Raw genomic sequence first — 27,528 nt, 5'->3', positions numbered from 1 at the left:
TTGTTGTTTAGCACTTGCTCTGCAAATAAAGTTATTACATAGTACATTGCAAACAGAAAATGCTGATACCTAATTCTACAAATTTTCAGTGGCGTCAGTCTGCCAAGAATATAAAAAAAATTAGGCTTTACCAGTTGTAACCCATAGCTTTGAGTTATGAGAATATTAAACTTCATTTTCACATCCTCAGAGTTGATTTGGGGAGTGCTGTTTTATTTGTCTGTAAACACGTCACTGTAAAGTCACTTGAGGATGAAAGGGGAAATCCTGATGTATGTAATGTGCATTTGTGTGAGCGTCACATGTTCAACTTGACTGTCCCCTAGATGGGTAAACACGACGAGGCCTGGATGGTGCTCAAACAGATCCATGACACCAACATGCGCGCCCGAGGAGAACCGGAGAGAGTCTTCACTGTAAGTACACACTGGCCTCCCCACACTTGGCAACCCTCCCGCCTGCTGCAGTGCCATCGGCAGGTGACAGATTTGTGTCTCCCCCTGCAGGTGAACAGGATAAAAATCCCCAAACAGTTGGACGAGCTGGTGGAGATGCAGAATGAGTCAGCCAACCCTGTGCTCAAGGTCCTCTTCAAGATCAAGACTGAGCTCAGAGGGGTACGATGCTGTTCTGTCTTTGCCCTAGTTCGGAAACCCAGGTTTTATAAATAGCTTTTATGGAAGTGAAGATGTTTATTCTGTTTTTTCCCTCTGAAATTAGATCTGGTTGACTTTTATGAGATGCTTCAACTACCCAGTGAGAGACAACACCATCAAACTGGCTGCAGTTTGGTTTACTCTGTCTTTTGGGTAAGAATCCTTCTGCAGAGTCTTCAACATCACCTCCAGCTCTACTGCTCCACTTCACATTGGTATTATTGAATGCTTCTGTGGGTGAGACTCAGCAGAGTCACCACTGCTTTCAAGGAAGTTCTCAGCACAGATGCTCTCTCACATATGACACATGACTGCTGAGAAGTGAGATTAGTAAGAGACGCGCTGTTTAGACGCTAAGTTTGTTGAAAATTAAAAAGAGAAATGCTTACAGTTATACACTCCAATATCATTTATTTCCTTACTTTCTGAGAAATCAGGTCTCTTTGCCTGATTTATATAGCCTGAAATTACATATGAACAACCTGCACCTGTGACACCACCTTCTCCAGGGGCAGATGTAGGCCTACACCACAGCACAATTACACTGTGGGTACATGTGTCACTGTATTCTGCTTTTTAAAGTTTTTATGTGGACAAACACACATACAGACATTTACCTGTACTTTTAGCAGAACATTAATATAAAATATGGTCACAAACTGGTGCAATAAACCTTTTGAAACCCAGCGACTCTGCTTCTACAGGTTATTGTAATATATTATGTATAAATAATATGTGTACTTACGATCATGTACTTATAAGTAAATGCTTAACTGGTTTTGTGACGTACTTACACATAAGACACATACAACCAGACTCCAATATTTTACTAAAAGTTCTTAAAAATGTATTAGAAATCAAATTCAATGACAAAAAAGCAGTCAAGCACAACCAAATCACTGCATCTTCCATCATGATGATGAATCCACGGTAAGCAGAAGCTGGAAGACCATGACCACGTGTTTACTCCTGTAAACTGTTGTTGTGTCCAGGTACTACGGGCTGTCTGTGTGGTTCCCGGATGTCATCAAGCACCTTCAGGCTGATGAGTACGCCTCCAGAGTGAAGGTTCACAACAACGAACGCATTGAAGACTTCACCTTCAACTTCACCCTGGAAAACCAGATCCACAGGAACTCTGTCTTTCTAAACGACAGGTAAAAGAAACAGTGCGGGTGCAAACTGACTTCTGATTAGATTTTTAAAAGCCTCCCTATAGCTGCTTGTCCCATTGTGGGATAGCCATACTGTTGGTCATTCCCACAAACAACACAGCACTGCTTGAAATATTAATCCTGCCTCCTTTATCTGCCTCAGCACCAGGAAATTAAATGGCTTGTCTCTCTCTTTCCTTCTCTCTCTTTCTCTCTCTCTCTCTTCCGTACACACACACACACACACACACACACACACACACACACACACACACACACACACACACACACACACACACACACACACACATACACACTCTGTTCCTTCTCCTCCTGGTTATAGTTCTCACTTACACAAAGGCCACAGAGGAGATGCGTCGATAGGCTGTATTTGTTCTTTTACAATACCCACTGGAGACCAGAATGCATGTTTATTAAGAGATTAAATCAAGGCCAATATCATGAAAAGTGTGCACAGCAGCCCTCTCATATTAGACATGCTAACGGATGGACATGAGGTGATGAAGAAGTCGCCTGTAAAACTACTCAGTTACATGTAAAAGCCCTGAATTTAAAGGACACATGATGTTCTTTTTGTTTTGTTTTTAGTTGCCTCTAGTGTGTTATACAGTTGTTTTGTTTATACGTGTGGTCTGCAAAGTTAAAAAGCCAAAAGTCTGTGAAGCGTGAAGCGAGTTCCTGTCTCTACAAAAACACTGAAGGTCCTGAAACGCCTTGTCAGCAGTCTGAATAATAACCCTGCACCATTGTGACATCACAAGCTGACATTTCCTACACGCGCTGGAAGCAGTCGACCAGTCACAACAGAGTGATCAATTAGACTGGGGTTTAATAGGAGGGGGGGCTTAAAGAGACAGGAGTTTCACACAGAGGCTGAAAAGAGGAGCTGCAGCAATGGACATAATGAGGAAAGTGATGCCTTTTCCTTTTTTAAATGTCCAGTGTGTAAGATTTAGGTGAAAGGGATCTATTGGCAGAAATTGAATATAAAATAATCCTAGTGATGTTGTCACTAGTGTTTCTCATCTAAAGTGCATGAATGCCGTTTTCTTTACCGTAGAATGGGCCCTTTATATTTAAATACTTTATATTTACATCAGGACATTGATTACACCTTTTGAGTTTGTATGACAACTGAAGGCTACCACAGGTTCTCTTTCATGTTTGGAAGGGGAGGGTGAGTGGAGGGGTATTCAGCTGCAACATGCAACTTCACCACTGGATCTCACTAAATTCTACACAATGAACCTTTAAGTAATAACACAAATTAAAATGATCCACCTGAATATGAACACAACATGTTTCCTTAAAAGTTGTATTTTTCACACAATGGTTGATTGCTTTATGTCATGTACAAGCTGAATGTATGATGATGCATCATAATTGGGAAGATCATATTTATTATTTTTTTGTAAATGAATTAGTAACTGCAGCTGTCAGATAAATGTTGTGGAATCAAAAGTGCAATATTTCCTCATAAAAAGTAGCAAATATACAAATATAAATCAGTGTCGCTTAGAAATACTAATAAATAGTAAAGTACAAGTTCCTCTAAATTTCACTCATCAGAGGAAAGGATTGTTCAATATCGTCTCCTGTGGGAAATATGTGACCAATCCCTGCTGATCCTGCTTTATTTGTTTCTTACATTTGTTTCATCCCCTGTCGTCTTCACCTCTTCCCAGGTTTATCGGTATGAAGTTCAAGGCGGTCACATTCATCGACTCCTCTTTCCTCAACTGCTATTTTGAAGATGTCTCCTCTGTCGGATCCTTCTTCAAGAACTGCACCTTTATCGACTCGTTCTTTTACAACACGGGTGAGTACTCCTCTCCTGCACACGGCTCCCACAGCCGAGGTGTTTCCTTTCATGGAAATCCCATTATGCTGTCGGTGCCTTACACATAAGTTTCAATCAGCCTCTCTGTCTTTTTCAGACAGTTCATTTTAGGTCTAATGCCCAAGCTTCTGGCTTCGGGAAGAAAGAATGGGTTTGAGCGTTTATGGCTTTGCTTTATGTCACTAAATTACTGCTTAACCTCTCTGCCCCTGCACAGATTGCCTCTCTGAACTCATGTGAGTGTAGTTAACAAAGAAACTGAACCAGGCTGGGCTGCAAAGCGTTTTCTAACCACACAAAGGCTCCTGGACTGATGTGTTGTAGCTGATGTTTAAGATGTTTGCATAAATTCAAGACAGTGAGGTATTTACGTCCTAAAGGGAGATTTCCCTGCTCACCTGAATAATTCATCACAGCATGTTGGGTTGTTGTTTTGATAAAAACGTCAGAACCAGGGCATCTGCAGCAGAATCTGAAACATTGAATCGTCCCTTGCCAAAACCACAGCTATGATATTAAAGTGCAATCCATCAACAACACAAGCAGGAAGAACAGGAAAAGGCAGCAGAGGCATTTTAAATGTTCTGAGAGAACTGGAGCTGTAGCTGAGTCAGACCTTGTGGGAGCGGAGGGTGGAAAAACTGTTCCCTCCAGCACTGATGGGAAAGCGCTGAACATGGAAACAGTAAGGGCACCGTTAGGTTTCTGGTAATGCCCCATGGGAAATGAGGTCTCTTTGCCCCCAGCAATGCGTCTCTTGAGAGCAGAGGATAAAGAGAAATGAGGAGAAACAGAATGAGAGAGGGAGGAGTGTGTAATGAGAGCAGAATGTGTTCTCATTCCTGCAGCTTTATTAATATACCAATTCTACTTAAGGAGAGAACCCTTTATACCTTTATAAAATTCACAAAATGACAGCATTATACATGACTTCCTTATATTTACAGTTGAAAGGTTTTATATGTATCAAACACATCAAAAAATGCAGTGCAATATTCTATTCAACCTAACCAGGAGGCTTTCATGATTGTCTCCAACTTCTGATTCTTAATGCAGTCAAAGTTCGAGCACAAGTCCAAGTTACAGGTCCTGAAAACTGAGATCTGAGTCGGATGTCAGATCCAGTCTTGACTGAACCCGCCTGGGTCTGTAGCAAATTATTATACTAATAACAGACACTGGTGAAAACACATCATACAGTCTCGGGCTGCTTTGACTGAGGAGAAAGAGTGGGTCGTCCATTAACCAGAAGGTCGGTGGTTCAATGCTAGTTTCCCCCATTCCATGTGCAGAAGTGTCCTGGGGCAGGACACTGAACCCTAAATCGTGTGTGAGTGAAGTGTGATAGAGGAAGTGCTGCACAAATATGAAAGTGTGAATGACAGTTTGAGTGGTCATCAAGACTTAAAAAATCACTATATAAATACAAACTTTTTACTCCCTCAAACTTGACCAGGCTCAAAATGATGTACTTCCTCCAAACATGATCTGGTAAAAGCTCTTTTAAAAAACTGTTTACATATAGTATTTAGTTTTGTATGTCTTCAGAAAGCATAAAACAGTTTTTGGACTCAGGAGCAGGACACAATAAGACACAATAAGATAAAACTGTCAATAAAAATCATAAAACTTATATCCTTTGAGATGGCCCTCCAACAAGGCTGGATTATTGCAGTTTTCATTAAACTTCACGACACCAACATGTGTTTCTAAACTGGAATAACACAACTAGTCAGCAGGTTTTCGGTTTTAATTAAATACAACTTTATTTGGGAAATAGACACCATGTGAGCACTGACAGCAATGGCAGCAAGGCAAGATAGATATGAAAGGGCTGCATTAGTTGTCATTGTGAATGAATCAAAGTATTAAAACTATTTGACCTACAGTGGACCTACACTTCTAGCGCCCCTGGGGCAGTTGCCTCTTACACGACCAATACAAACAAATAAGATCAATAAAAACTATCAAACAATAAATGAAAACATCAAGTTTCTAACATAAACTAAAATCCTCAACAACCTGGAGACGGAGAATTTAGTTCCTAGTGATATTTTTTTTTTGTGCCAGGCAGACAAAATCTTTGTATTCATTTTATTTCAACAGTGTGAAGACTGAATTATCTCCTCTCACATTTACAGATATTGACGATGCCAAACTAACAAACTCACAGGTGATCAACAGCTCCTTCCACCACAACAAGACAGGGTGTCAGATGACATTTGAGGATGATTACAGCGCCTACTGGGTCTACTTCGTCAACTTCCTGGGAACTCTGGCTGTGCTGCCCGGAAACATCGTCTCTGCTCTCCTCATGGATAAAATAGGGCGCCTCAGCATGTTAGGTATGACATAACATCCTCCCTGGTCCGTGAGGGCTGCTCAGATGTTCTGTTTGACCTTATGGAAAGCAGCCGTTTCTCTTGCAAAATGTCCCGACTCCTTGTGACGTTGGCCTTTGTGCTGCACCTGCAGTGACCTCTAGTGACGCAAATGAGGCCATTTTGGGTCTAAGGCAGAGGTCTTCAACAGGGGGTCCGCGACCCCTAGGGGGTCCGCGGAGGTACTGCAGGGGGGGGTTACGAAATTTTTGGTTGATTAGACAATTTTATTTTATTTTATTTTATTTTCATTTTTTTTCAACCAATTTTTTTTCAACCAATTTAAATGTCTTTAAATACACATTAACATGAATCCAACATATTGTAGCGAACGGATAAATGGAGGCAGAAGACGTTATCTTTCAGTCAGCAATGCACACACTGCAGCTCCTATACTTTGCACATGTTTAAAATAAAAACATGAATATATGAACCTGTGTATTATTTGAATAGCTTAGTATTGAATGCACAATAACAGGGTAGCTATGTTTATACATGGCACTAGGCCCAGTTTAATATAAAACACAATTTTATACAATGTATATAGTAGGGGGTCCCTGCTCCATCTCTCCATCAGTTTGGGGGTCCTTGGCCTGAAACACGTTGAAGAACCCTGGTCTAAGGTGTAAAAGGTGTGCTGTGTTGCCCCCTGCAGGAGGCTCCATGGTGCTGTCAGGCATCAGCTGCTTCTTCCTGTGGTTCGGAACCAGTGAGTCGATGATGATCTTCATGCTCTGTCTTTACAACGGCCTCAGCATCTCTGCCTGGAACTCCCTGGATGTGGTCACCGCCGAGCTGTACCCAACAGACAGGAGGTGAGTGCTGCATCCAAAACTCAGTTAAAGATACTTGAAAAAAGAATTTGATTGGGGCAGATAAGACTTTCATATATTCTGCTTTCCAGAAAAAGTCAGAAACTTATCGCAATATCAAAAGCAAAAACTGTATTTTAGTCATCTCTGGACATTAACCTTTTACTTGATGACATGAACTTACTCTTTGTCCTTTGTTTGAACTAAAGTCACTGCTTAAAGAAACACGTCTAGTTGTGTGACTCATAAATGGTTTCATTCCCTGTCAATATCCTAAAACCTCCGATGATAATGGGTGAAGCTTCAGGTTATTCACATCCCTCATCTGACCCGCTGACAGATTGTTCTCATCCCAGTTATATTCTCATTATAAGTGGGGTATTAAAATATCAATATACAATTACTTTATTCTCAAAATGTGTATAATATTCTGTACTGAAAAAGGTTATTGTTATCCTCTGTCAAAGCCAGACCACATCTCGTGGGTTCAGTTGTGGTGAGAAACAAAAAATCCTAACGTTGTGTACAGCAGATACGAAGAAGCAAGATTCTGCCACTACATTGCTGATTTGTCATATTCTCACATTTATTCAGTCACTGATTCTGCGTGATCATTTTCAAAATATGACATAGCTTCGAGAAAAGCAGGGTTAGATTCAGCAGATTTGAATTTGGACTGGCCATTAAAACATTCTAGATTCAGCAAATTGCACACACTCATAACTATCCGTCCCCTTAACATGCCTGATTCTTTTAAAATCAAGATTCAGGAATTATTCTCAGAGAAATCAACAAAGAGGTTAATGCCCCTTTATCCTGATTCACACCAAAATTCAACTGAATCTTCCTGAGCTTATGTCCCATCGTTCCACCTAGTTCCATGAAAATTCATTCAGTTGTTTTTGTGTAATTTCCTAATCAATCAAACCTACAGATGGGGAGAACATCCTTCAATGGCTACAATAGTATAGTAGTTACATTTAAGTCAAAGTTCAACTTAAACTGAAATGTGTATTTGTTAATGCATGGCTATACATCCCTAGTGTCATGGTTGTTAATGTGTTATTGTTAGGTGATCCTGTCTGTGTATATCATCTGTACTGTATCTGGCATATGCTGCACTGTTTTGTCGCAAAAAAAAAAAAAAATCCAAATTTGAATTACAAGAAAATCATTATCCAAAAATGAAATGACAGAAACACACTGCTACACATGTTCCGCCCTCCTCTATATCGTCCTTGTGTCCTTGTGTTTTTTTTCCAGGGGCACAGGCTTTGGCTTCTGTAATGCCATGTGCAAGCTGGCAGCGGTGCTGGGCAACCTGATCTTTGGCTCACTGGTTGGCATCACCAAGGCGATCCCCATCCTGCTGGCATCGTCCGTGTTGGTTGGCGGCGGCCTGGTGGGCCTGCGACTGCCAGACACACGCGCCAATGTCCTCATGTAAACCTCAACCCAGAACAATATGTTGTTTACCAGGTTTTTCACTCAGTGTACTGGATAATTTGTTTACGCTGTCCAGTAAAGTTTTATTTGAATTTCAGTAAAACAAGCGTAGCTGTGATCATCCTTGTAGTTATTATTTGACAAATAATGTTACTCTATCTACAATCCAAACAACAGGATAGTGACTGTTATTCTGCTATTTCTGAGTGAAATACCTGGTCAATTGGGATAATCAGATGCAGTTTAACTTTACCAAGAGCTGTGGATATGAAGAGATTGAAGACACTAATCAAAAATCCGTGTGGTGTCAGAGGCTAGTTACCAAAGCCCTGTGATTCTTCCAGGGATTCTGGATGAAAGAGTTAATCTGAGGAAACAAACTACTTGATAATTAGTCATTCTAAAACTCTGTATATCAGCAGCTCTGTATCCACCATTGGCTGTTTCTCACGTGCAACCAACAAACACATGTGTCTAAGCGGCAAAGGGCTTGGACCTCCAACAACGTACCCTCTTTCAAAACCCACTTTACTCAGATTAAAGGAATAGTTTAACATTTTGGGAAATCTGTGTTTTGAAAAGTAGAGTAGCATAAAGAGTGAAGCTAAAGGTAACAGCTAGCCTGGCTCTGTCTAAAGCTCAACATTTAACACATTCATGGTAAATGGTCTGTATTTATATAGCACTTTTCTAGTCTTGATGACCACTCAAAGCGCTTTAGGGCACGGCCACACATATGCGAATTTCGTAGGTCAAAGTTCACCGAAGTTGAACTCCACGCAAAGCCATGATGCCATTTGCCTCCCTGCTGGAAGCTGATTTTTTTTTCCACGAAGGTTTGCATCTCCTGCATCCGCATTTGTTTGACCATAGGGTACAGTTTTCACCCATATTCACACACACACACACACACACACACACACACACACACACACACACACACACACACACACACACACACACACACACAGTGCATCTCTACCTCACATCAGTCACACACAGCACTGGCACAGCCATCATGGGGAAATTTGGGGTTCAGTATCTTGCCCAAGACACTTCGGCATGCAGAATGACAGAGACTGGGATTCGAACCGCTGACTTTCTGGTTAGTGGACGACCCGCTCTACCTCCCACAGCTGCCCCATAATCCTTAAATCCCAAAAGCATTGTGTGGTTTTACTTAGTTAAAACGACGACACAAAAGTTTTTACACTTAGTGAGCTTCAGAGGTGCTGATGGGTGGATTTGGTTTTCTTTGGAAAGGTCCAGGCTACTTGTTTCCCTTTGCTCCCAGTCTTTATGCTAAGCTAAGCTAACTGGCTCATATTTGACAATGGTATCAGTCTTCACTTCTAGCTCAGCAAGAAAGTGAATAACTGTGTACAGTTCAACAAAATGCTGAACAATACCTTTAAGTACAAATCATTTTGTAGCGGCTGTTTATTTGCATATTTATTCCTGTAGTATTTTACGTGTGTTTTTTATTGCTTTACCAGCTGAAACTGTGATCAGTGTTCCACCAACAGTTGATGATGCTCAAGCCTTTTGCCGCAATGTGCAAGAATGAAAAGGCCATAGAAAAAAAAATACAGTAACGATGTAGTAATTTAGTCGAAACCTTCTGCAGCTACATTTCTAAAGTGAAAAGAAGTTTACATTTTCTGCTTTTTACAGTAAGAGACTTTTGAGATTGGAAACCTTTTGTCTGAATGCTTCCTCTCTCCTTCTCTCGTGTCTGTGTTGTGTTCGTCTCGTGGCGCTGAGCTCACCATGAAGGGCTTTGCTCTCCGTTGTAATCTGATCTGTCAAGAAGAATTTATACCGTAGGAAACCTCTGCTGTTATAAGAACCTGCTCTTCTCCCAGTGTTTCCTTCCTCTTTATGCGTCTCACGTCATGGTTTCCTCATTGTGTGTCTGGTCCTGTCTTCTTGTCCTCTCTCTTTACCTCCTCCTGCCTTGCTGCTGCGCTACTCCCTCCAAAACTCAAAGGCCTTTCTCAAATGTCGTGCCTCTTCCTCTCTCCATCGAGCTCGTCTCTCCTTCCAAACCTTGCTGGAAGCTTTGCTGCTCTGCCCTGCTTTTTCGGCCTCTCATGTATTGATACTGCAGTTTGTGCGTGTGCGTGTGTGTGTGCGTGTGTGTATGAGTGTGTTTTCAGATGAACCCTTAATTAGACGCAGTGAGCATTGCATATGCTGAAAAAGGTCTTTTTTAAATTTGTCGTGTTCTTTTCTTTACCAAATAACTGAGTTTGTTAACATAATGAAGCGAAATTATAAGCCATGCATAAAGGGTCAGTTCACCCGAATTGAAGAAAATAAATAAACGCACTACCTACGCAGGGTTTTGTGGCTTTGTGCTGAGATTTTAGCCGAGTTCTGCTCTTAACATTGAGAAATGACGTAAAGAAGACGAAGGCCAAGTTCAGACCGACCTCTGTCCTGCATAAAACACCGCAGCACTCTATTTCACTTTAATGGATCATTGTTGTACAGAAGGTGCCAATGCAGAGCTTTCAGGTAAATGCAAACACCAGTGGCCATGACAACACACTGATGTTTAGCAGGTATAACAGATTGAGACAGATGTGAATGTCATTAACTTAATAGTAGTGTTTCATCATAAATCAATGTATAGTACAAATTCAAATTTTAACTTAATAATGCTGTTAAATGAAAAAGAAAAGATATATACATATATATTATCACAGTTTATCCTCTGGGGACCAATAATGTCTTTCATGGCAAACCAGTTGTTGAGTTTTTTAGCCTGGATCAGAGTGGTGGACTCAACATCTAAGCCATGCCACTAATCCAGCTAAAAATTCAATAGCAATGTGTCTTTAAAGGAAAAACTATGCTTGTTACTCTGGATAATACACACAACTTTGTAAACAGCCGTTTTAAGGACTATTTTGTTGGTTTAAAAATGTTTCTGGAAAGACCTGTTGCTGTGAAAGTACATTTTTCAATATTGTGAGCATCCCACACAAAAGCCCATTCATGTACTGATGTGCAGGTAGAAATCCGCGAGAGGGATATCTGTTCACATAGAATGAAATCTATCTGCATGGCTAGATACCTCTAAGGTAAATGAGATAATGATTTTTTGTGATTTGGGTGAACAGGCCCTTTAAAACCTCTTGTGAATGGTACTCTAGCTGCTACAGTGTGAGTGCATTAATGTTCAAATGCATCAGATCCTTTGTAAAATAAATTCCTGTAATATCTCTTCAAAGGAGTCAGTTAATACAAGAGTGAAGTAATGTTTCATTCGGATGGCTTTTATGATGATGAGGATTACTGTCAATATACTGTATGTGGTGTTCTGTTGCTTATATCATATTTCTTACTATGGAAATCAATTTACATTTGACATTTCATTAGTTTCTGCCACTCAATGGAGGAGTGAATCTGGTTTCCTGATGAATATGTCTGATGCTTTATCCGTCTGCTGGTCTGCACTGTGCCCTCCTCCGAACACCACCAGCTGTGCTGAACAAACTCACTATACTTCACTGTTTCCACCAAGAAATCCTGCATGTTTGTTACTGAAGTCCCCCCTGTTGTGTGTGCTCTTTCTGTTTCGGTGTCTTCACTGTTCCTCCGTGGGAGGAAGCAGGCGTGCAAATTCCCGGGGTCAAAGGTGAATGTATCATTGGTGCGTGTTGTCAGATTTGTTGTGGACAGGTGTTCATTATAATCAAGTTGACTTCGAGGTCATCGTGAATGGGGTGTGCCGGTGGTGAGATGTTGTAGCAGGGGTGGTCAAATCTGTTTCCGGTTGGATTAATCATTGTCACTGGAGCGGGAGTGGAAATGCCGACACTATTACTTTCAGATTTGAAAACCTCTGCTGTCAAACAATATGTGGAGGAGTGTGTAAAAAATAATTACCTGTCCTTGATATGATTTATTTTGATAAGAAAAGGTGCAAGAGAATGCGATGTAAAGGTGGATTCCTCTGGTGTCTACATATTGAATAAAGAGTTTCATTTGAACAGCTGTGGGGCTTCATTCATTGTGTTCAGTGTCCACATCGGGCTTCATTATCTTACACCTGCAGATGGCACCATTTACAATAAATGAACCAGGACGGGCTCCTCATGAGTGACAGGTGTTATGGCTTATTCAGAGATGGGGCCTTATTTTAAGACTAACACCTGAATAACTTTTTGACTTCCTATTTGAAAAGTCATCACATGATTCTTACTCGATTCTTCCAAGTCGCTGAGACAAGTCGCTCTTTCAGAGAAGCCCGTTGAATCAAAACAAGGCCGTGCAACTTTTACTGGACGAAAAAAAAAATGTGTATGTGGCAAATTTGAAGTGTCATTTTATAAATCTACCCATTATATGCTTCCTGGTCGGATAAGACCAAGTAAGGATGTTGCAATAAACCCCTGAGTGAATTAAATTAGCACAGGCATCTGTTGTATTGCTTATGAATTCAATAAATAATTTGTTACGGGAAGATTGTGTTATCTCCTGCTTCAAAAGTAAGGTAACCTGTCTGGCAGTAAAGTTAGTCAGAGGCCAGATACGGAACAACAGAAGCTCATACGCTACTAAAAGGTTTAAATAAGTGCTGAATACTAAAAAGGCAGAACACTTAATGTTTATGTCCACTTCAGAAAATATCAGTGGTCATAACTGGTACAGATGAGAAAAGAATCCTGGGTCTGCAGCACTAGTTATATGAACAAACGATGATTTATCTTTTAGAGTTTCACCCTCAAATCCCACAGTGAACATGTGACTGTGTAGACAGCAGCACAATGTAACGCCACAGCTTCAGTGTTCGAGCGAGGAAGTTCATTACTGCACATCTCAGTGCACTAAAACACCCAGAAAACCACAGAGATGTAAAACCGTCAGGAAAGAAAGTGAGGGACAGACATCAAAACCAGTTCCCTCATTCACAGAGATGAAGTGGTTCGAAGTTAAGTCACACATAACGATAAAAAGTATCAACGACAACACAGTACACCCTCATATTTATTTCCGATAAATGCAGGAGTCTGGGTGAATCGGCATAAGCGATCAGATTACACAAAGAAAATGCATTAGACAAGACGTTACTTATTTGAAGTAATAGGCGTTAAAAACCTCCCATGCGATAACTGGTGATTACTTCTTATTTTAAGGTGAAAAGGTAACTAAATACTAATATCATATATAAACCCAAATCTTGAATTATAATTCTAAACCTTAATGTTATAATCCAAATTACATTCCAACATTTACATTTAAATTCAACATTTAGCTAAAGCTAAAAAATGACAAATATTGAGGAAAATCTGGGAGAAAAAAGTTACTTTAAGAAATACTCACTTAATCTTTTGGAGGGTTAGGGGGCTAACCCTAACCCTAACCCTAAATATGGTGAGAAGTTCCTGTTATTTTCAGCATACGCCACTTCAACCTACACCTTGGCAAGTAAAACTGAATTGGACCGGCTTCAGTCTAGTGCCATGAGTTACCCAAAGTCTCTGTTTTTATGGAGTTAGACATTACAAGCCTCCAGGGGTAACCTCCCCGGACTGTCGGAACTTTCACTTGGCCCACATGCGCTCTTGGATTCAAACCAAACACAATCCTGACCAGATTTCCAAATAAATAACAGATTGATTAGTCAAAGGAACTTTTGTCCTGTTTGTTAGATTAAGGATAATGATCCAAGTCTCACACTGGTTTCATGACAGTGAGTTGAGTGACCTCCAGAGTCACCTGATGTGAATCCAGAAAAAAACCTTTGGTAGAGCAGGAGATCTGGAGCATAAATGTGCAGCTGACTAATGTAGTAAATGATGTGATGCAAAGTGAATGGGAAGTCTGTGCATGTGTGTCACCCTGAACTTTGTCACTTGCTTGACAGGAAATACCAACGCAGTTAGAGAGGCGTAAATGTGGTTAATTCTCTACGTGAGTTCAGACGATAAACACAACACTGCAGCACTAATAAAACATCCTATAAAAAATGTAAAGACACAAAACATCTTGGAGATAGTTTAGATTTTATTGAACGGACAGCACTGTATATATGATTACAGGAATACACAAAAGTTTGGGAGACTTATTTCCTAAAGTCAGCCTGTTTCACATTGTATATGGTAAGTAACATATTTCAAGCTTATTGTAAATACTCCCCACATGAGGATGAAGTTATTTTTGTGTAATTTTTCTCGAATATCTACAGAGGGAAAAGCAATAGGCCTAAAACATTGGACTTTTGTTGTTAAACCACAAAATAAACCCATTAACTGTTGTGTGTTATTAAAACATTTATATAATTTATCTTTTATCGCATATTTAGAATTTGTCTGCTCATTCCCTCTGTCACAGACAATCAGACACAAAACTATAGTCCTATGTACAAGAAGACGTTATCTAAATGATGTCACAAGAATCAAGTCCAACTCTTGTTTGCACAATGCAGTGGAGGTCCTTTTACTTTATTTTTGGATTCCAGCCCCAAAAAACCTTTCCCCCCAATTCAACTACAAAATATAAATGAAAATACACAAAGAAAATGCATTAGACAAAACGTTACTTATTTGAAGTAATACGCGTTAAAAACTTCCCATGAGATAACTGTGGTGATTACTTATTATTTTAAGGTGAAAAAGTAACTAAATACTAATATCATATATAAACCCCAATCTTGAATTATAATTCTAAACCTGAATGTTGAATCTTAATCTAAATTACATTCCAACATTTACATTTAAATTCAACATTTAGATTTAACATTGACATTATCTTCAATTTGTTTTGGTTTTTTTTATAAAAAAGCTAAATATGACAAATATTGAGGAAAATCTGGGAGAAAAAAATGACTTTAAGAAATACTCACTTAATGTTTTGGAGCTAAATATGGTGAGAAGTGGCTGTTATTTTCAGCATACGCCACTTCAACCTTGGCAAGTAAAACTGAACTGGACCGGCTTCAGTCTAGTGCCATGAGTTACCCAAAGTCTCTGTTTTTATGGAGTTAAACATTTCAAGCCTCCAGGGGTAACCTCCCCGGACTGTTGGAACTTTCACTTGGCCCACATGTGCTCTTGGATTCAAACCCAACCCTGACTATCAGATTTCCAAATAACTAACAGGTTGATTAGTCAAAGAAATTTCTGTCCTGTTTGTTAGATTAACTTTCACAATCTTAAAAAATGCAGATTGAGGTTAGGTTAGTCGGAGTTTCTAAATTGATTAAATTGTCTCTGTATGATGATCAGATTTTGGCATCATGAGTCTCTTAAACAGATATGCTCAGGGTCTTGCCTTTAAAGGCCCTGAAGTATCGGCTGGAGCCTGCAGATTTGGACATCAAGAGAAAGAGGAAAGGGTCTAGACAGGCATGGAGGCAACACAAACACACCGCCACATTAAAGTACTCGTACAGAGTCTCTGTTCTGTCCACAAACAGCTGCACGTAATGGAGGAAGTGCAAGACACCAGCAGGGGTAAAACACAGCAGGAAGATGGCAAACACCAGTGAGCTGGCCTTGATGTATAATGACCAGTCGTTGTGTGACTGGTTGAGCTCACAAACGATTCGTATGAAGCACACAACAGTGATCACCAGCGGCAGCAGGAGGCCGAAGATGGTCAGGATCAGGTTGTAGTAGAGCAGGAACATATGGGAGTCATTGTCCAGAGGCAATACATCATGGCAGGTGAAGCGTTCCAGCTCAGGGAGCCAGTAGCTCTGCTGGACGAGGAGTTCAGGGACAATGGCGGCTCCAAACACCGCCCACACGGCAAACGTGACCCAGGCAGTGCACATCCTCTTGGGCAGGGATTTGTACTTGAACGGGTGCACTACAGCCAGGTAGCGCTTGATGCTGATGCAGGCCAACGTCTGGGCCGAGCAGTAGAGGTTGCCATAGAAACAGGCCGTGACCACTCGACAGGCGGCTTCTCCGAGAACCCAGTGGTTTCCATAGAAATGGTAGTGAGCCTTGAAGAAGAGGGAGAGGAGGAGGAAGAGGTCGGAGACAGCCAGGCTGCAGTACAGAATGGCAGAGGACACCTTCCTAATTTTAGAGGCCAACGTGCACAAGATGGCAGCGTTGGCCGGGATACCGACAGCAAGCACCAGGATATAAATAATGGGGATGACCCGGGTGCTGAGAGCGCTGTTGAGGTACCCTGCTGTGCTGTTGCTTCGTAACGTCAGAGCTGGATGAGAAGGAGATGAATTGAGAGCCTGAGTCCCATTTTGGACAACTGTCTTAGTGATGAGGTCCGCATTGAATGTTCTGGGCATAGGGAAGGCAGAGTCAGAGCTGTTCTGCCTTTTCATCCTCTGTTTACCTGCAACCAAACGAGAACACACAAAAGTTAGTGAAAACTTGTTCATTCTTTGGACTTAAATGTATTTTATCAAAATAAAATTCAACTGTGTCGTTCACTAAACAATATACTGAAAACGCAGACAAGGTCCTGATTAGTGTTGCAACTATATAATCATCTGTTTCCTTTCTTTTATTAGATTACTAAATGTATCCTATAGTAAGATGTGGTTAAATATCAGAAAATAGTGGACAAATAATCATTGCAGTTTCCTAAAGGACAAGACAACACACCCAAATCACGTTATGTCCAAAACCTACAGATATTTACTTCTAGAAAAAAGAAAAAAAATGTTGAAAACAAGGAATTAAATGGTTGATTGATCAATTCATCTGTTTATTCAGCTCTATCCGAGCTGCGAACCCCCTTGTGTCATAATAATAAGCTATTTGGTGTGAATCATTCATGAACCACTCCACAAGTTGCAGCTTGCTTGTTAAGTTTCCACATCAGCTCACAGATCAACTCAGAGTTTCACTTCTATCACCAAGAGAATCATAGAATAAGTCTAATGTGAAAAAGCATTATTCGTAAAAACTAGACTTAAATAAGCACCACTTACCCCTTTTTTGAAGTGTGCCACTTATGCACAGAACAACACTGAGCAGAAATACAAGTTTCCTCATCTCTTCTTGTCGTTGAACAGCGCTCAGCTCAAATGTCACAAATCTCTCTTCTCTCCGGTGTTTGTTGTTTCCTCAGCTCCACATTTCAACTCTGCTCAGTTCCACCTCTCTCTGCTGCCTCTCTGTGGGTGTATTCAAGTTGTAAACACCTCCCCCGACAGAGAATGAGGAGAACAAATGGAAACATGATGTCCTCGAAAACATGTGTGGGTTCAATTTACCTTCTGTTCAACATGCACAGTGAGACACCCTCGCATACGAACTTCGTCACGCTATCATACTGTTTTATGAGATTCAAAGGTGACAATACTGATCCACACTCTAGTTCATGTGTATCTGTCACAACCCGCTTTCTCTTTTGTGTTTTTCTCTTTTTTCCTCTTAAATCACCTCAGCAGGGATAAATCTGAAAGGAATGTACACTGTTTTGCCATTACTATTCTGTATAGACTTCTTTAAAGCCACTTGGCTCTTAACAGAAATATTCAACCCCCAGGGTGAGTGTCAATTGTCTAAAACTCCAGCCTCACATATCTGACACATCTGGGCATCTGGGAGCTTTCTGTACTTTTTACTGGCATTATGATCCCTGGAGTGACGTGGAGAGAGGGGATAAACAGAAACAGGCCACTAGATAAGCAAGGAAATGTCTGTCTGAAGACGATAAGCTTGTCCGGACATGAGCGGTTTTGTTTAGTCTTCACTCCCAGTCTTCTTGAAAGATCTCATGGAAGCCTTACCATACTTTGGTTACATTATAAACCCTTTGGGAAGTTGTGTACTGATGTGTCAAAAAATGTTGAGCGATGAGAAAAGTCAAATTTTGTAAATGCATCTGTATTAGGGGGAATGTGTCTTTTATGTTTTTTTCTGTGTTTTCCTTTTCAGCTCACTTTGTATATTTACAGGAAACTTCATCAGCTTGAATGTTTAATATTCTCTGGGACACACACTCTGAAGTACCCTTTTAATGTTTTTACTTTATTCTTTATTCCTTAACACCCAGCTGATTGCAGATGTGACCTGTGTCCTGTTCCCGCTGAATCTGTTTATCAGCCAGAGAGACGCATTCACTGACAGCATGTGTTTGACCTCAGTATGCACCACATGCAGACACCTCGCAGATGTGCGATATCTATTTCCTGCCTGTGACGTTACCGCTGACGTGCAGCTAAGAACATCCTGCATGACTCAAAACGGAGAACAGGGCGAAGCATCTGCTCGCAGTGAGTTTACAATCGTCACAAACAAATCATTCACAAGTTGTTTTCATACTAGCAGCGAAAAGTCAGGGAGGTTATGTTTACTGTAAGATACAAACATAGACAGGGTCGTCCTGCATGAGTCACATGTCCGTTCAAGTACATAAACATGAATATTGTCATTTTTAAAATTACTGTTGCTCAAATAGTAACTGTAATTTCTATTTTCTATCAGCTCTGCAACAATGTTTACAATCATGCACTGTCCCTGTTAAATAAATAAATATGAATAATAAACACAAATACATTGTCAGCGATTGAAATGATTCAGTATTTGAGGTCTAGAGCCATGATGCACTTTCCTCCTTTCTGTTTAACTCTCTCAAAGAACCGCAACACATCTGCAGCAAACATCTGTTTCCTGTCTAATAGTTATAATACACTAAATTAATTTCCTACTACACTGCTTTGTGTTTCGAATTCTTCTTAAATAAATTTAGTGGATTAATTCAGAATGGAATAACTGACAATCAGACATGTGAGGAGGATTATTTTGATGCAAACACTGAGATAAATGATATGAAAGATTATAATAACAACCCAGTTTGCTTTCTCCCACGTGTCCATTCAAAAAATATTTAAATGTTAGATTTATACCCAGACTTATGGCCTGTAATGATTCAAAAAAACTTTTCAGGTTAGTTAAAAAAATGTTTAAGCTTTTTAACATAAATATGCTTTTTATTGGTTTTAAAACTTTGATGTTTACTGAAAAATGCTTTAAAAAATGTGCTCTTCCCACAAGAGGGCGACATTTATCTTATTATAATAGGATTAGATCATTCAACGGCTTATCAGATATTCAAGTCACTTAATGCCGACCAAATTGACCTCTTTTAGCTCAGTGCCACCAAGAGTAGGCCCACAGTTTCTGTCATTTTCCTATGATGTTTAGACTGGCTGGTGGCAGAAATGATGAAAGTGTCTTTACACTTCATAAAAGTCATTGGGCTTCATTTACCAACATCTTCTTATGTTTTTTCTTACATCATTTTCTTATCTGCCCAAAGCGACTGGGCACATTTCCCACTGTCAACTGCCAAAATGTCTCAGTCAGGTGCAGTCTGTCCATCTGTATGAGAGGACTCTTTTTCTGTAGAAGACTGATGGACTTAGTGACCTGTGCCTGTAGCCAAGGTTCAGTTCTGTTATAGTTTTCAGGGAAATGTTGATTTTATTATTTAAGGTATTTGAGTGTATGAGGAATCCAGAGGTTGAACGCAGAGACGTGGGAAACTAAATTTATCTTTCAGGAAAAAAATCGTAGCAGATCATCCTGTCAGAATCCAGCACAAACCTGGTAACTCTGTATATATACATTTAATAACAAGTTATTGTTCAAACTTTAAATCCAAAATATAATCTGTTATTTGTTTTTTTACTTTTTCAGCCTCTCAAATATGGATTTGCTGCTTTCTCGGTTTTTGTTGTAAACACAAAGGTCTAAAATTGGGAAATTTTGTGATATCTGGAATGATGTTGCAACTTGTTTATATTTAATTAAAATTTGTTGGTCCATGAAATGCCCAAATTAAAATGGCTAGTTTTTTTCAACCATCAGTCTAAGATATATATGTACATATTGGAGGCTATAACCATGAAATGATTGCATATCTCAAATGCACTTCTTTTACAAATAAGAAACATATCATGGTGACATATATATTTGTGAGGAAGTAGGTTTAGTCTGTCTGTCTGTGAGCTCAGATATCGACTCCCTGTGGATATAAAGCTCAAATGATCCAGACGACACCAGAGGTGGGAAGTAATGAAGTACAAATACTTTGTTACAGTACTTAAGTAGATTTATCAGGTATCTGTACTTTACTTGAGTATTTATTTTCCTGACGCCTTCTTACTTTTACTCCCTACATTCTCAAAACTGGCTCGTTACTTGTTTCAACCTCCACGGATGAATACACAACGTAAAAGACGGAACAACACAGAGAGGGAAAGTCAACCGGCATACCAGCAGCGACATGGATGAAGAAAGTGAAAAAGGAAACAGTGCCGACGACGACGGAACCGATTCGGAGGGGGCAAGCGAGTGAAAGTGCCGTCGTGTGTACAAACCTAATCAACGCGAGCACATTCCCCATCCATTTATTCCCTGTAAACAATGATCCAGGTGTTCATATGCAGGAAGTCTTTATTATTCAGTCTGAAATTTGTCTTGCAGCAAAACTGTGTCAAGGGATTTTTAGTTTTTCTCTGTACCAGCCCTGTGCAGGTTGTTGACAAAAGAGGAAAACTATCCTATTTTGTGTGCCTAGAACTTTTTTCTCGTTTTGTCAAGTTATCATGAGGGGCATCGTGTATCATTGAAGTTAAACATTCATTTTTACTTTATACTTTTGTACTTAAGTACATTTTGGGGTCTGTACTTTCTTACTTTTACTTGAGTAAAGGAGTTGAATCAGTACTTCTACTTTTACCAGAGTCTTTTTTTACACAAGTATCTGTACTTCTATACTTAAGTAAAGAATGTGAGTATACTTTTGCCACCTCTGGACGACTCCCACCCCATCCTGGCCTCATCATCTTCCAAACTCTCGCAAAGAGAAAGCAACCAGCACATTTCTCCTTCTTTATAAATACATTTTTCTCCACATTTTTGGTTTGTACTAACTTCCATCCTCATTTTCATTTATATATAACTGCAGAGCTCCCAGAATCAGACACATGAAGGTTAAAGCCCCCATGGCTTCAGCTTGTAGATTTATCTGTTTTAATCGAAATAAAATAAACATAATCTGATTTCCTGGAAGGAGCCATTAGATTTACCTTACCAGGTAAACAAAGAGACTAAGATAGGTCATTTTACTGGCTTTATTCATCCCATCTCATTTTCCTTCTGATGCTGTTATTTGGCTGTTACAAACACAGGAAACACATAGGCATCCCTAGGGATATTTCTTCAAGTAAAAAAAGTAATGGTATGTTTATATGAAACATTCTGTTCTCAATGTCCCTTAAATCATGTGTTGGTGAAATTTCCCAAAGATTAAAAAATTCCACTTCAATCTTCTCCGATCCAGAACAAGTTACACTATAAATATCCATCAAAAGGACATAGCTGTACACTGTAGATCACTTCCTGGTGTGATTCCCAATCCTACTGTGGCTCTCTTGGTTGCATTACTTCATATGACCAAATGCAGGAGACATAATAAAAGACACATTTCTGTGCCTTTAAACATGTATGGTCGTCTGTGTGGTGGCTACCAATGCAGAAAGGCCAAAATATCACAAGCAGGTACTTTGTTTAGAGGCTGCTTGGGTCTGAAAACATTGAATTGGTGAGCCGTTCCGATTTGGATCCCCAAATGACATCAAGTGGGGAGCTCATTGAATTAGACCCCCCCCCAGAAATGAATAATTTACATTTGCTTTCAGTTGTTTACTACTTGCTCTTTGAGGATTTGTATTTTATCATCTTCAGCCAAATAGCATAGAAAAAATACTTTTTCATGAAGCTGTCCCTTATGGACCATTAACTGTTAAACTGGAACTGGCTGCTGTTTATGGAATGGGATATCAGTGGACAGGAATGTTTCTGTGCGTGCAGATGCTGTTTGTTGATGATGGGGTTTTGTTTTTTGGAACCAGCGGACTTCGGGCAGAAAGAAACTTTACTGGTCACGATACGCTGTAAAAAGAGCCTGCAAGAGAAACAAGATTCAACCATATTTAAAATTAACATTTTCTTATCCGTCTTCATTGCTTCAGTTCCTCCAGCACAATGTTTTCGGTGTTTCAAAAAGCCTTGCTGATGGTTCTGGTGTGTGCGTGTGCCGACTCAAATACGATGAATGGTAAGAAAACATTCATTTTCTAATGATGAAAACACATTAAACACGTTAAAATGTGGATATGTATCAACTTTCTATGTGAATATATCATGGTATATAATTTATGATATACTTAATTCTGTTGATTTAATAGAGCTGAAAAGATTAGCTGATAAAAATAAATAGTGAGCTACAGACACATTTAAGGAAACATAAATGAAAGAATGAGGATGAATGGAGAGTGTTTCTACTGTATGGTACAAAGGATCTGTGGGGGGGTTTGAAAATGCTGATGGGTTCAAGGCAGCAGGAAAAGATGTGAGTGACTTTGACAGAAGGTTCACTGATGGGACATGGTTATCAGGAGCTGAAGTCACAGAGACAGCTCAACTGTTTCACTAGGAACAGTGACTAAAGTGGCCTCTGCCAGGAAAACCTGAAGAGTAAATCTTCCTCAGGTTCCTCAGAGAGGATGTGGGGTCAGGGTCACTGCAAATCAGTACAATTGTGGGGATCACCTTCATCCTATTAGGACATTTTTCTATCTTGATCCAGAACAACAAAGCCCTCCCATCCACCGGGACACGAGGGGGTCAGACGGTGGTTTGACGACTAAGAAAATGATCAGAATCATATACTATGGCTTTAACAGTCAGATTAACATGTTTTGACACTCTCCACCACATTATCAAATTGGGAATATGTATTGGCAGATTAGTGTTCCCTCCCTCCAGTAGAGTTCAGCAATTTGTAGAATCAATACCAAAAAGCACTGAAGCTGTTCTCGTGGCCCAACAACTAACTCAGACACCAAAAATCCCCTGGATCCAGCTTCTCAATATGATGATTTGTTGTTTTTGGTTGCTTTATATGATTTTAAGCAAAGCTTTTATACTATTAATTTGGGCATCTCATGGACCAACAAATATTAAGTTAGAAAATAATCGACATATAAATCAAAATTGAAAATAGGCTATGAGCTTATTGTTTTCCTCATTGGTCGATTTGCAGATTTTAATTTCAATTAATCCTTTTATCATTTAAATATAAACAAGTTGCAATATCCTTCCAGATATCACAAAATTTCCAATACGTAGAGCTATGGGTTTACATTAAAAACTGTGAAAAGCAGAAAATCCAAATTTGAGAGGCTGAAAAAACAAACAACATATTCTGGATTAATAGTTTGAACTAAACCCATGTAATTAAATGTTAAAAAAAACACCCATTAAAAAGATCTGTCAACACCTTGATTAAACAAACTTTCTCTGAGATGACTCTTTTTGTCTCTTTCTCTCTTTCCAGTTACACAGAACCCGATGACTGAAAAGCCTATGATGATTGTTGAACCAATGTTGGTATATAATCCGGACATAATTATTTCTGATGATGATACAATGATCTACAATGATGATGTAACCAGCATCAACGGGACGGGGCTGCTGAATGTAACCAGCATCAACGGGACGGGGCTGCTGAATGTAACCAGCATCAAGAGGGTGGGAATCTCAGAAGAAGCGCTGTTGTTTCTCAAAGGCTCTGTGTCCACCATCCTCATCCCTTCCTTCTACACACTGGTCTGCCTCATCAGCTTGCCGATCAACATCTGTGCAGTGGTGGCCTTCACTCTGAGGATCAAACCCAAGAAGCCGGCGGCCATCTACATGTTGAATCTGGCCTGTGCCGATTTGCTCTTTGCTGTGCTGCTCCCCTTCAAGATCTCCTACCACTTTGGTGGCAACAACTGGATATTCGGCTCAGTCATGTGCCACGTGGTCACCGCAGCCTTCTACTGGAACATGTATTGCTCTGTTCTGCTCATAACTTGCATCAGTGTGGACCGTCTCCTTGCTGTAGTCTATCCTCTTGACTCTCTGCCTTGGAGGACGCCAGGGAACGCAATCATGGCCTGCGTCGCCATGTGGATATTATCCTTCGCTGGCACTGTGCCCCTTGTCCTCCACGAACAGACTTTTCCCCTCAGTCAGCTGAACATCACCACCTGCCACGACGTCCAGTCTGTCCACAAGGTAATCTGGTACTACAAGTTCTACTTCATCGCCCTGTCCTGCGCCTTCTTCTTCCTGCCTCTGCTAATCACAGTGGTGTCCTACACTCGTGTGATCTGGGCACTGAGCAGGGTCCCACACAGCGTTCTAGGATGTTCAGGCAGGAGAACAAGAGCAGTGGTGATGGCTGGAACAGTGCTGCTGATATTTGTGCTGTGTTTCACACCCACACACTGTCTACTGATGGCACACTATCTGCAATTTAAAGGAGGTGCTGAGGCGATCCAAGAGACCAGCTCCTACGCAGCCTATCTAGTTTTTATGTGTTTAGGAAGTCTGAACTGCCTCCTGGATCCCCTGGTCTACTACTTTGGCTCATCCCAGTGCCAGAAACAACTATCCAGCACACTGAGGTGTGAGAAGATTTTGGAGGGCTGTAGTGGACATTCCTTTCCTGGCCTCAGTAGTCGCTGAACTAGGATGAGAACAACCTGATCCTGTGACCTGCAGGTTGACCACCACCCAATCTTCATACCATGAAAACTCGATTTTTGAGACAAAAGGAAAACCAGGGTTTCTTCCAAACCACATGCTTTCAATCAGATCAAATACATATATGACAAACACTGCAGAATAGTCGGATGGATCTGTCTGGTCGACAGTGGTCAACAAGCAATGACGCCCTGAACCCATGCTCAATTCAATAACAATGCTTCCTCTGCCTCTCTCTCTTCCAAGAGGTGGGGCAGTCACAGACGTATGTCATGAAACCACATTCCATTCTGTTCTGAAAACCAGCTCATTTTATTGAATGACTGAAGCAAAGTGCAAATAATGTTGTCTGGATTTGGTTAATATTGTTTTATAACTGCTTTTTAGATAATTTGATAGAAATTCCAAAAGTGTTCCAGGTTTTATGAAATTTAAATTGAGAAGCCTATTATATAAAGTTATTTACCTATAGAATGCAGCTAAACATATACCATATAACTATACTGCAACTAGTAATGTTATCCTGTATTCAATTAATGTTAGATATATCATGTTGTTATAGTTGATTACACTGTTGTAATGATTTTGTTATAATCTACATTTGTGTAATACACCTTCTGCTTGGCACACATTTATATATTATATTACAGAATATAACCTCACCTTATATTAGTAGAGCTACAAGATTTGGCACAGATTACTGAGCATTTTTTGGGTATATTTCTTGAACACGCTTCTCTTAAACTTGAAAATTCATCATAAACTTGAAAAAATATATAAAAAATATCAGAAACCTGAAGACAGCCCTCTCCCATAGGGCTGGGGTCTGCTTAAAGTAAAGATCTGATCTGGCCTGATTGATGAGAATGAAAAGAAAAATAAATTGTAGACATTGGTGTAGTTAGATCCATGCTGCCACCTACTGGTGATAAATGTGCTGTACTGAATGTATTCTAGTTAAGCTGTAATTTGACACCATTTTAAAGTTAGTTTTCTAAAGCAGATAAAATAATTGGAAATACTGAATTATGACACGACACACACACAGACACACATGCATTGGTGTTGTGCGGAGGTGAGAGTCTTGTGAGGCTGTGAAGGAACTACTGAGGAAAAGTTGACACATTTATTTTTAATTAATTTGTTTTACTATGTAAATCGTGTTCACAGTTTACAGGCGTGTAAAAGGTATATGATGATAATCAACAACAAACTGCTTTAAATAACCACTTACGCTTTAAACACTAAACTTACACCAGTGGCTACTAAAATAATGTCCCCTGATAACTTACACTTAAATGAGGTATTATCAATTATTATCTGATATATCATCAATATTCAGGGCTTCGTCTTTGTCCGTCATCAAGTCCAGATAACTGTGGCGGATGGAGGTTTTTTATTATTTACTTTATTATTCATGTACAAACTTTAATTACATATTTCAATAGTCAAACAATGTAGAAGTTTTGATGATATTAAAGATCAAACTCAAAACAAAAATGAATCAATAAAGTGTGATGGCCTTTTTCAAGCAGCATGGAACAAGGAAGGAAGGAAGGTGCATGATTGTGAGTGTGTGTGTGTGTGTGTTTGTGTGCGTGTATATGTGTGTGTGTGTGTGTGTGTGTGTCTGATGCTCAAACGGAGACCTGTATTTAGGACAGAGTTGATTTACAATTCCCACCTGTAGGTGGACCCAGACTGTACCCGAGACATAAGGTGTCTTTACACTTCATAAAAGTCATTGGGCTTCATTCACCAAGATCTTCTTAGGATTTTTTCTTTGATCATTTTCTTATCTTCCAGAAAGCGACTGGGCACATTTCCCACAGTCAACTGCCAAATTTCTCTCCTGCTCTCTCTCGAGTTGCCGTGTTCATCTCAGAGAGCTTGTTGAAGAGCATCCAGTCAGGTGCAGTCTGTCCATTTGTATGAGAGGACTCTTTTTCTGTAGAAGACTGATGGACTAAGTGACCTGTGCCAAGGTTCAGTTCTGTTATAGTTTCCTGGCAAGCCTAGTAACACTGTGCAAACTTTATTGTAGACACAACCAAGAGTAAACATCATTTCTGGGGACAAATAATAAATTAAGATTACAATTAAAATAATAATATGTATATATATATATATATATTAACAAATTAAAAAAGGAGGCCATAACCATGAAATGATTGCATATCTCAAATGCACTTCTTTTACAAATAAGAAACATATCATGGGTACAGATATATTTGTGAGGAAGTAGGTTTAGTCTGTCTGTCTGTGAGCTCAGATATCGACTCCCTGTGGATATAAAGCTCAAATGAGTCAGACGACTCCCACCCCATCCTGGCCTCATCATCTTCCAAACTCTTGCAAAGAGAAAGCAACCAGCACATTTCTCCTTCTTTATAAATACATTTTTCTCCACATTTTTGGTTTGTACTAACTTCCATCCTCATTTTCATTTATATATAACTGCAGAGCTCCCAGAATCAGACACATGAAGGTTAAAGCCCCCATGGCTTCAGTTTGTAGATTTTTCTGTTTTAATAAAAAGAAAGTAAACATAATCTGATTTCCTGGAAGGAGCCATTAGATTTACCTTACCAGGTAAACAAAGAGACCAACTTGTACTAAGATAGGTCATTTTACTGGCTTTATTCATCCCATCTCATTTTCCTTCTGATGTGGTTATTTG

At 39.8% G+C, this 27,528-nt stretch overlaps 3 protein-coding genes across 3 annotated transcripts in view; 2 read left to right on the top strand and 1 right to left on the bottom strand.

Moving 5' to 3' along the window:
• The window catches only part of LOC118125374 (synaptic vesicle glycoprotein 2C), a 44,216-nt gene extending 31,905 nt beyond the window's left edge, over positions 1 to 12,311 (top strand). Inside the window, exons 6-13 of the mRNA XM_035183853.2 lie at positions 327 to 416; positions 507 to 617; positions 721 to 809; positions 1,649 to 1,813; positions 3,517 to 3,650; positions 5,813 to 6,016; positions 6,708 to 6,867; positions 8,128 to 12,311. Coding sequence (XP_035039744.1) covers positions 327 to 416; positions 507 to 617; positions 721 to 809; positions 1,649 to 1,813; positions 3,517 to 3,650; positions 5,813 to 6,016; positions 6,708 to 6,867; positions 8,128 to 8,311 — 1,137 coding nt within the window. The 3' untranslated portion in view covers positions 8,312 to 12,311. The remainder of the gene's footprint in view (positions 1 to 326; positions 417 to 506; positions 618 to 720; positions 810 to 1,648; positions 1,814 to 3,516; positions 3,651 to 5,812; positions 6,017 to 6,707; positions 6,868 to 8,127) is intronic.
• Positions 12,312 to 14,310: 1,999 nt separating this feature from the next.
• LOC118098174 (proteinase-activated receptor 3) lies at positions 14,311 to 17,482 on the bottom strand. The gene is made up of 2 exons (XM_035141728.2): positions 17,231 to 17,482; positions 14,311 to 16,629 (listed from the first exon to the last, which is right to left on the bottom strand). The coding sequence occupies exons 1-2, from the start codon at positions 17,292 to 17,294 to the stop codon at positions 15,569 to 15,571; spliced, it is 1,125 nt and encodes a 374-aa protein (XP_034997619.1). The 5' UTR covers positions 17,295 to 17,482; the 3' UTR covers positions 14,311 to 15,568.
• Positions 17,483 to 22,113: 4,631 nt separating this feature from the next.
• On the top strand, positions 22,114 to 26,296 carry LOC118125853 (proteinase-activated receptor 1-like). The gene is made up of 2 exons (XM_035184888.2): positions 22,114 to 22,371; positions 23,653 to 26,296. The coding sequence occupies exons 1-2, from the start codon at positions 22,299 to 22,301 to the stop codon at positions 24,828 to 24,830; spliced, it is 1,251 nt and encodes a 416-aa protein (XP_035040779.1). The 5' UTR covers positions 22,114 to 22,298; the 3' UTR covers positions 24,831 to 26,296.
• Positions 26,297 to 27,528: the final 1,232 nt, after the last annotated feature.

Source organism: Hippoglossus stenolepis, chromosome 18 (assembly GCF_022539355.2).
Source record: "Hippoglossus stenolepis isolate QCI-W04-F060 chromosome 18, HSTE1.2, whole genome shotgun sequence".
In the NCBI taxonomy this organism is placed as follows: domain Eukaryota; kingdom Metazoa; phylum Chordata; class Actinopteri; order Pleuronectiformes; family Pleuronectidae; genus Hippoglossus; species Hippoglossus stenolepis.
The sequence above is the reverse complement of the archived record's forward strand: the minus strand, read 5'-3'. Positions and strand labels throughout refer to the sequence as shown.

Bases quoted from the DNA above. Each gene is read 5' to 3' on its own strand.
- LOC118098174 (XM_035141728.2), bottom strand. From the start codon at position 17,294: ATGAGGAAACTTGTATTTCTGCTCAGTGTTGTTCTGTGCATAAGTGGC. The intron at 16,630-17,230 runs GTAAGTGGTGCT...GTTTGGTTGCAG, and splicing joins TGGCACACTTCAAAAAAGGG to GTAAACAGAGGATGAAAAGG.
- LOC118125853 (XM_035184888.2), top strand. From the start codon at position 22,299: ATGTTTTCGGTGTTTCAAAAAGCCTTGCTGATGGTTCTGGTGTGTGCG. The intron at 22,372-23,652 runs GTAAGAAAACAT...CTCTCTTTCCAG, and splicing joins CGACTCAAATACGATGAATG to TTACACAGAACCCGATGACT.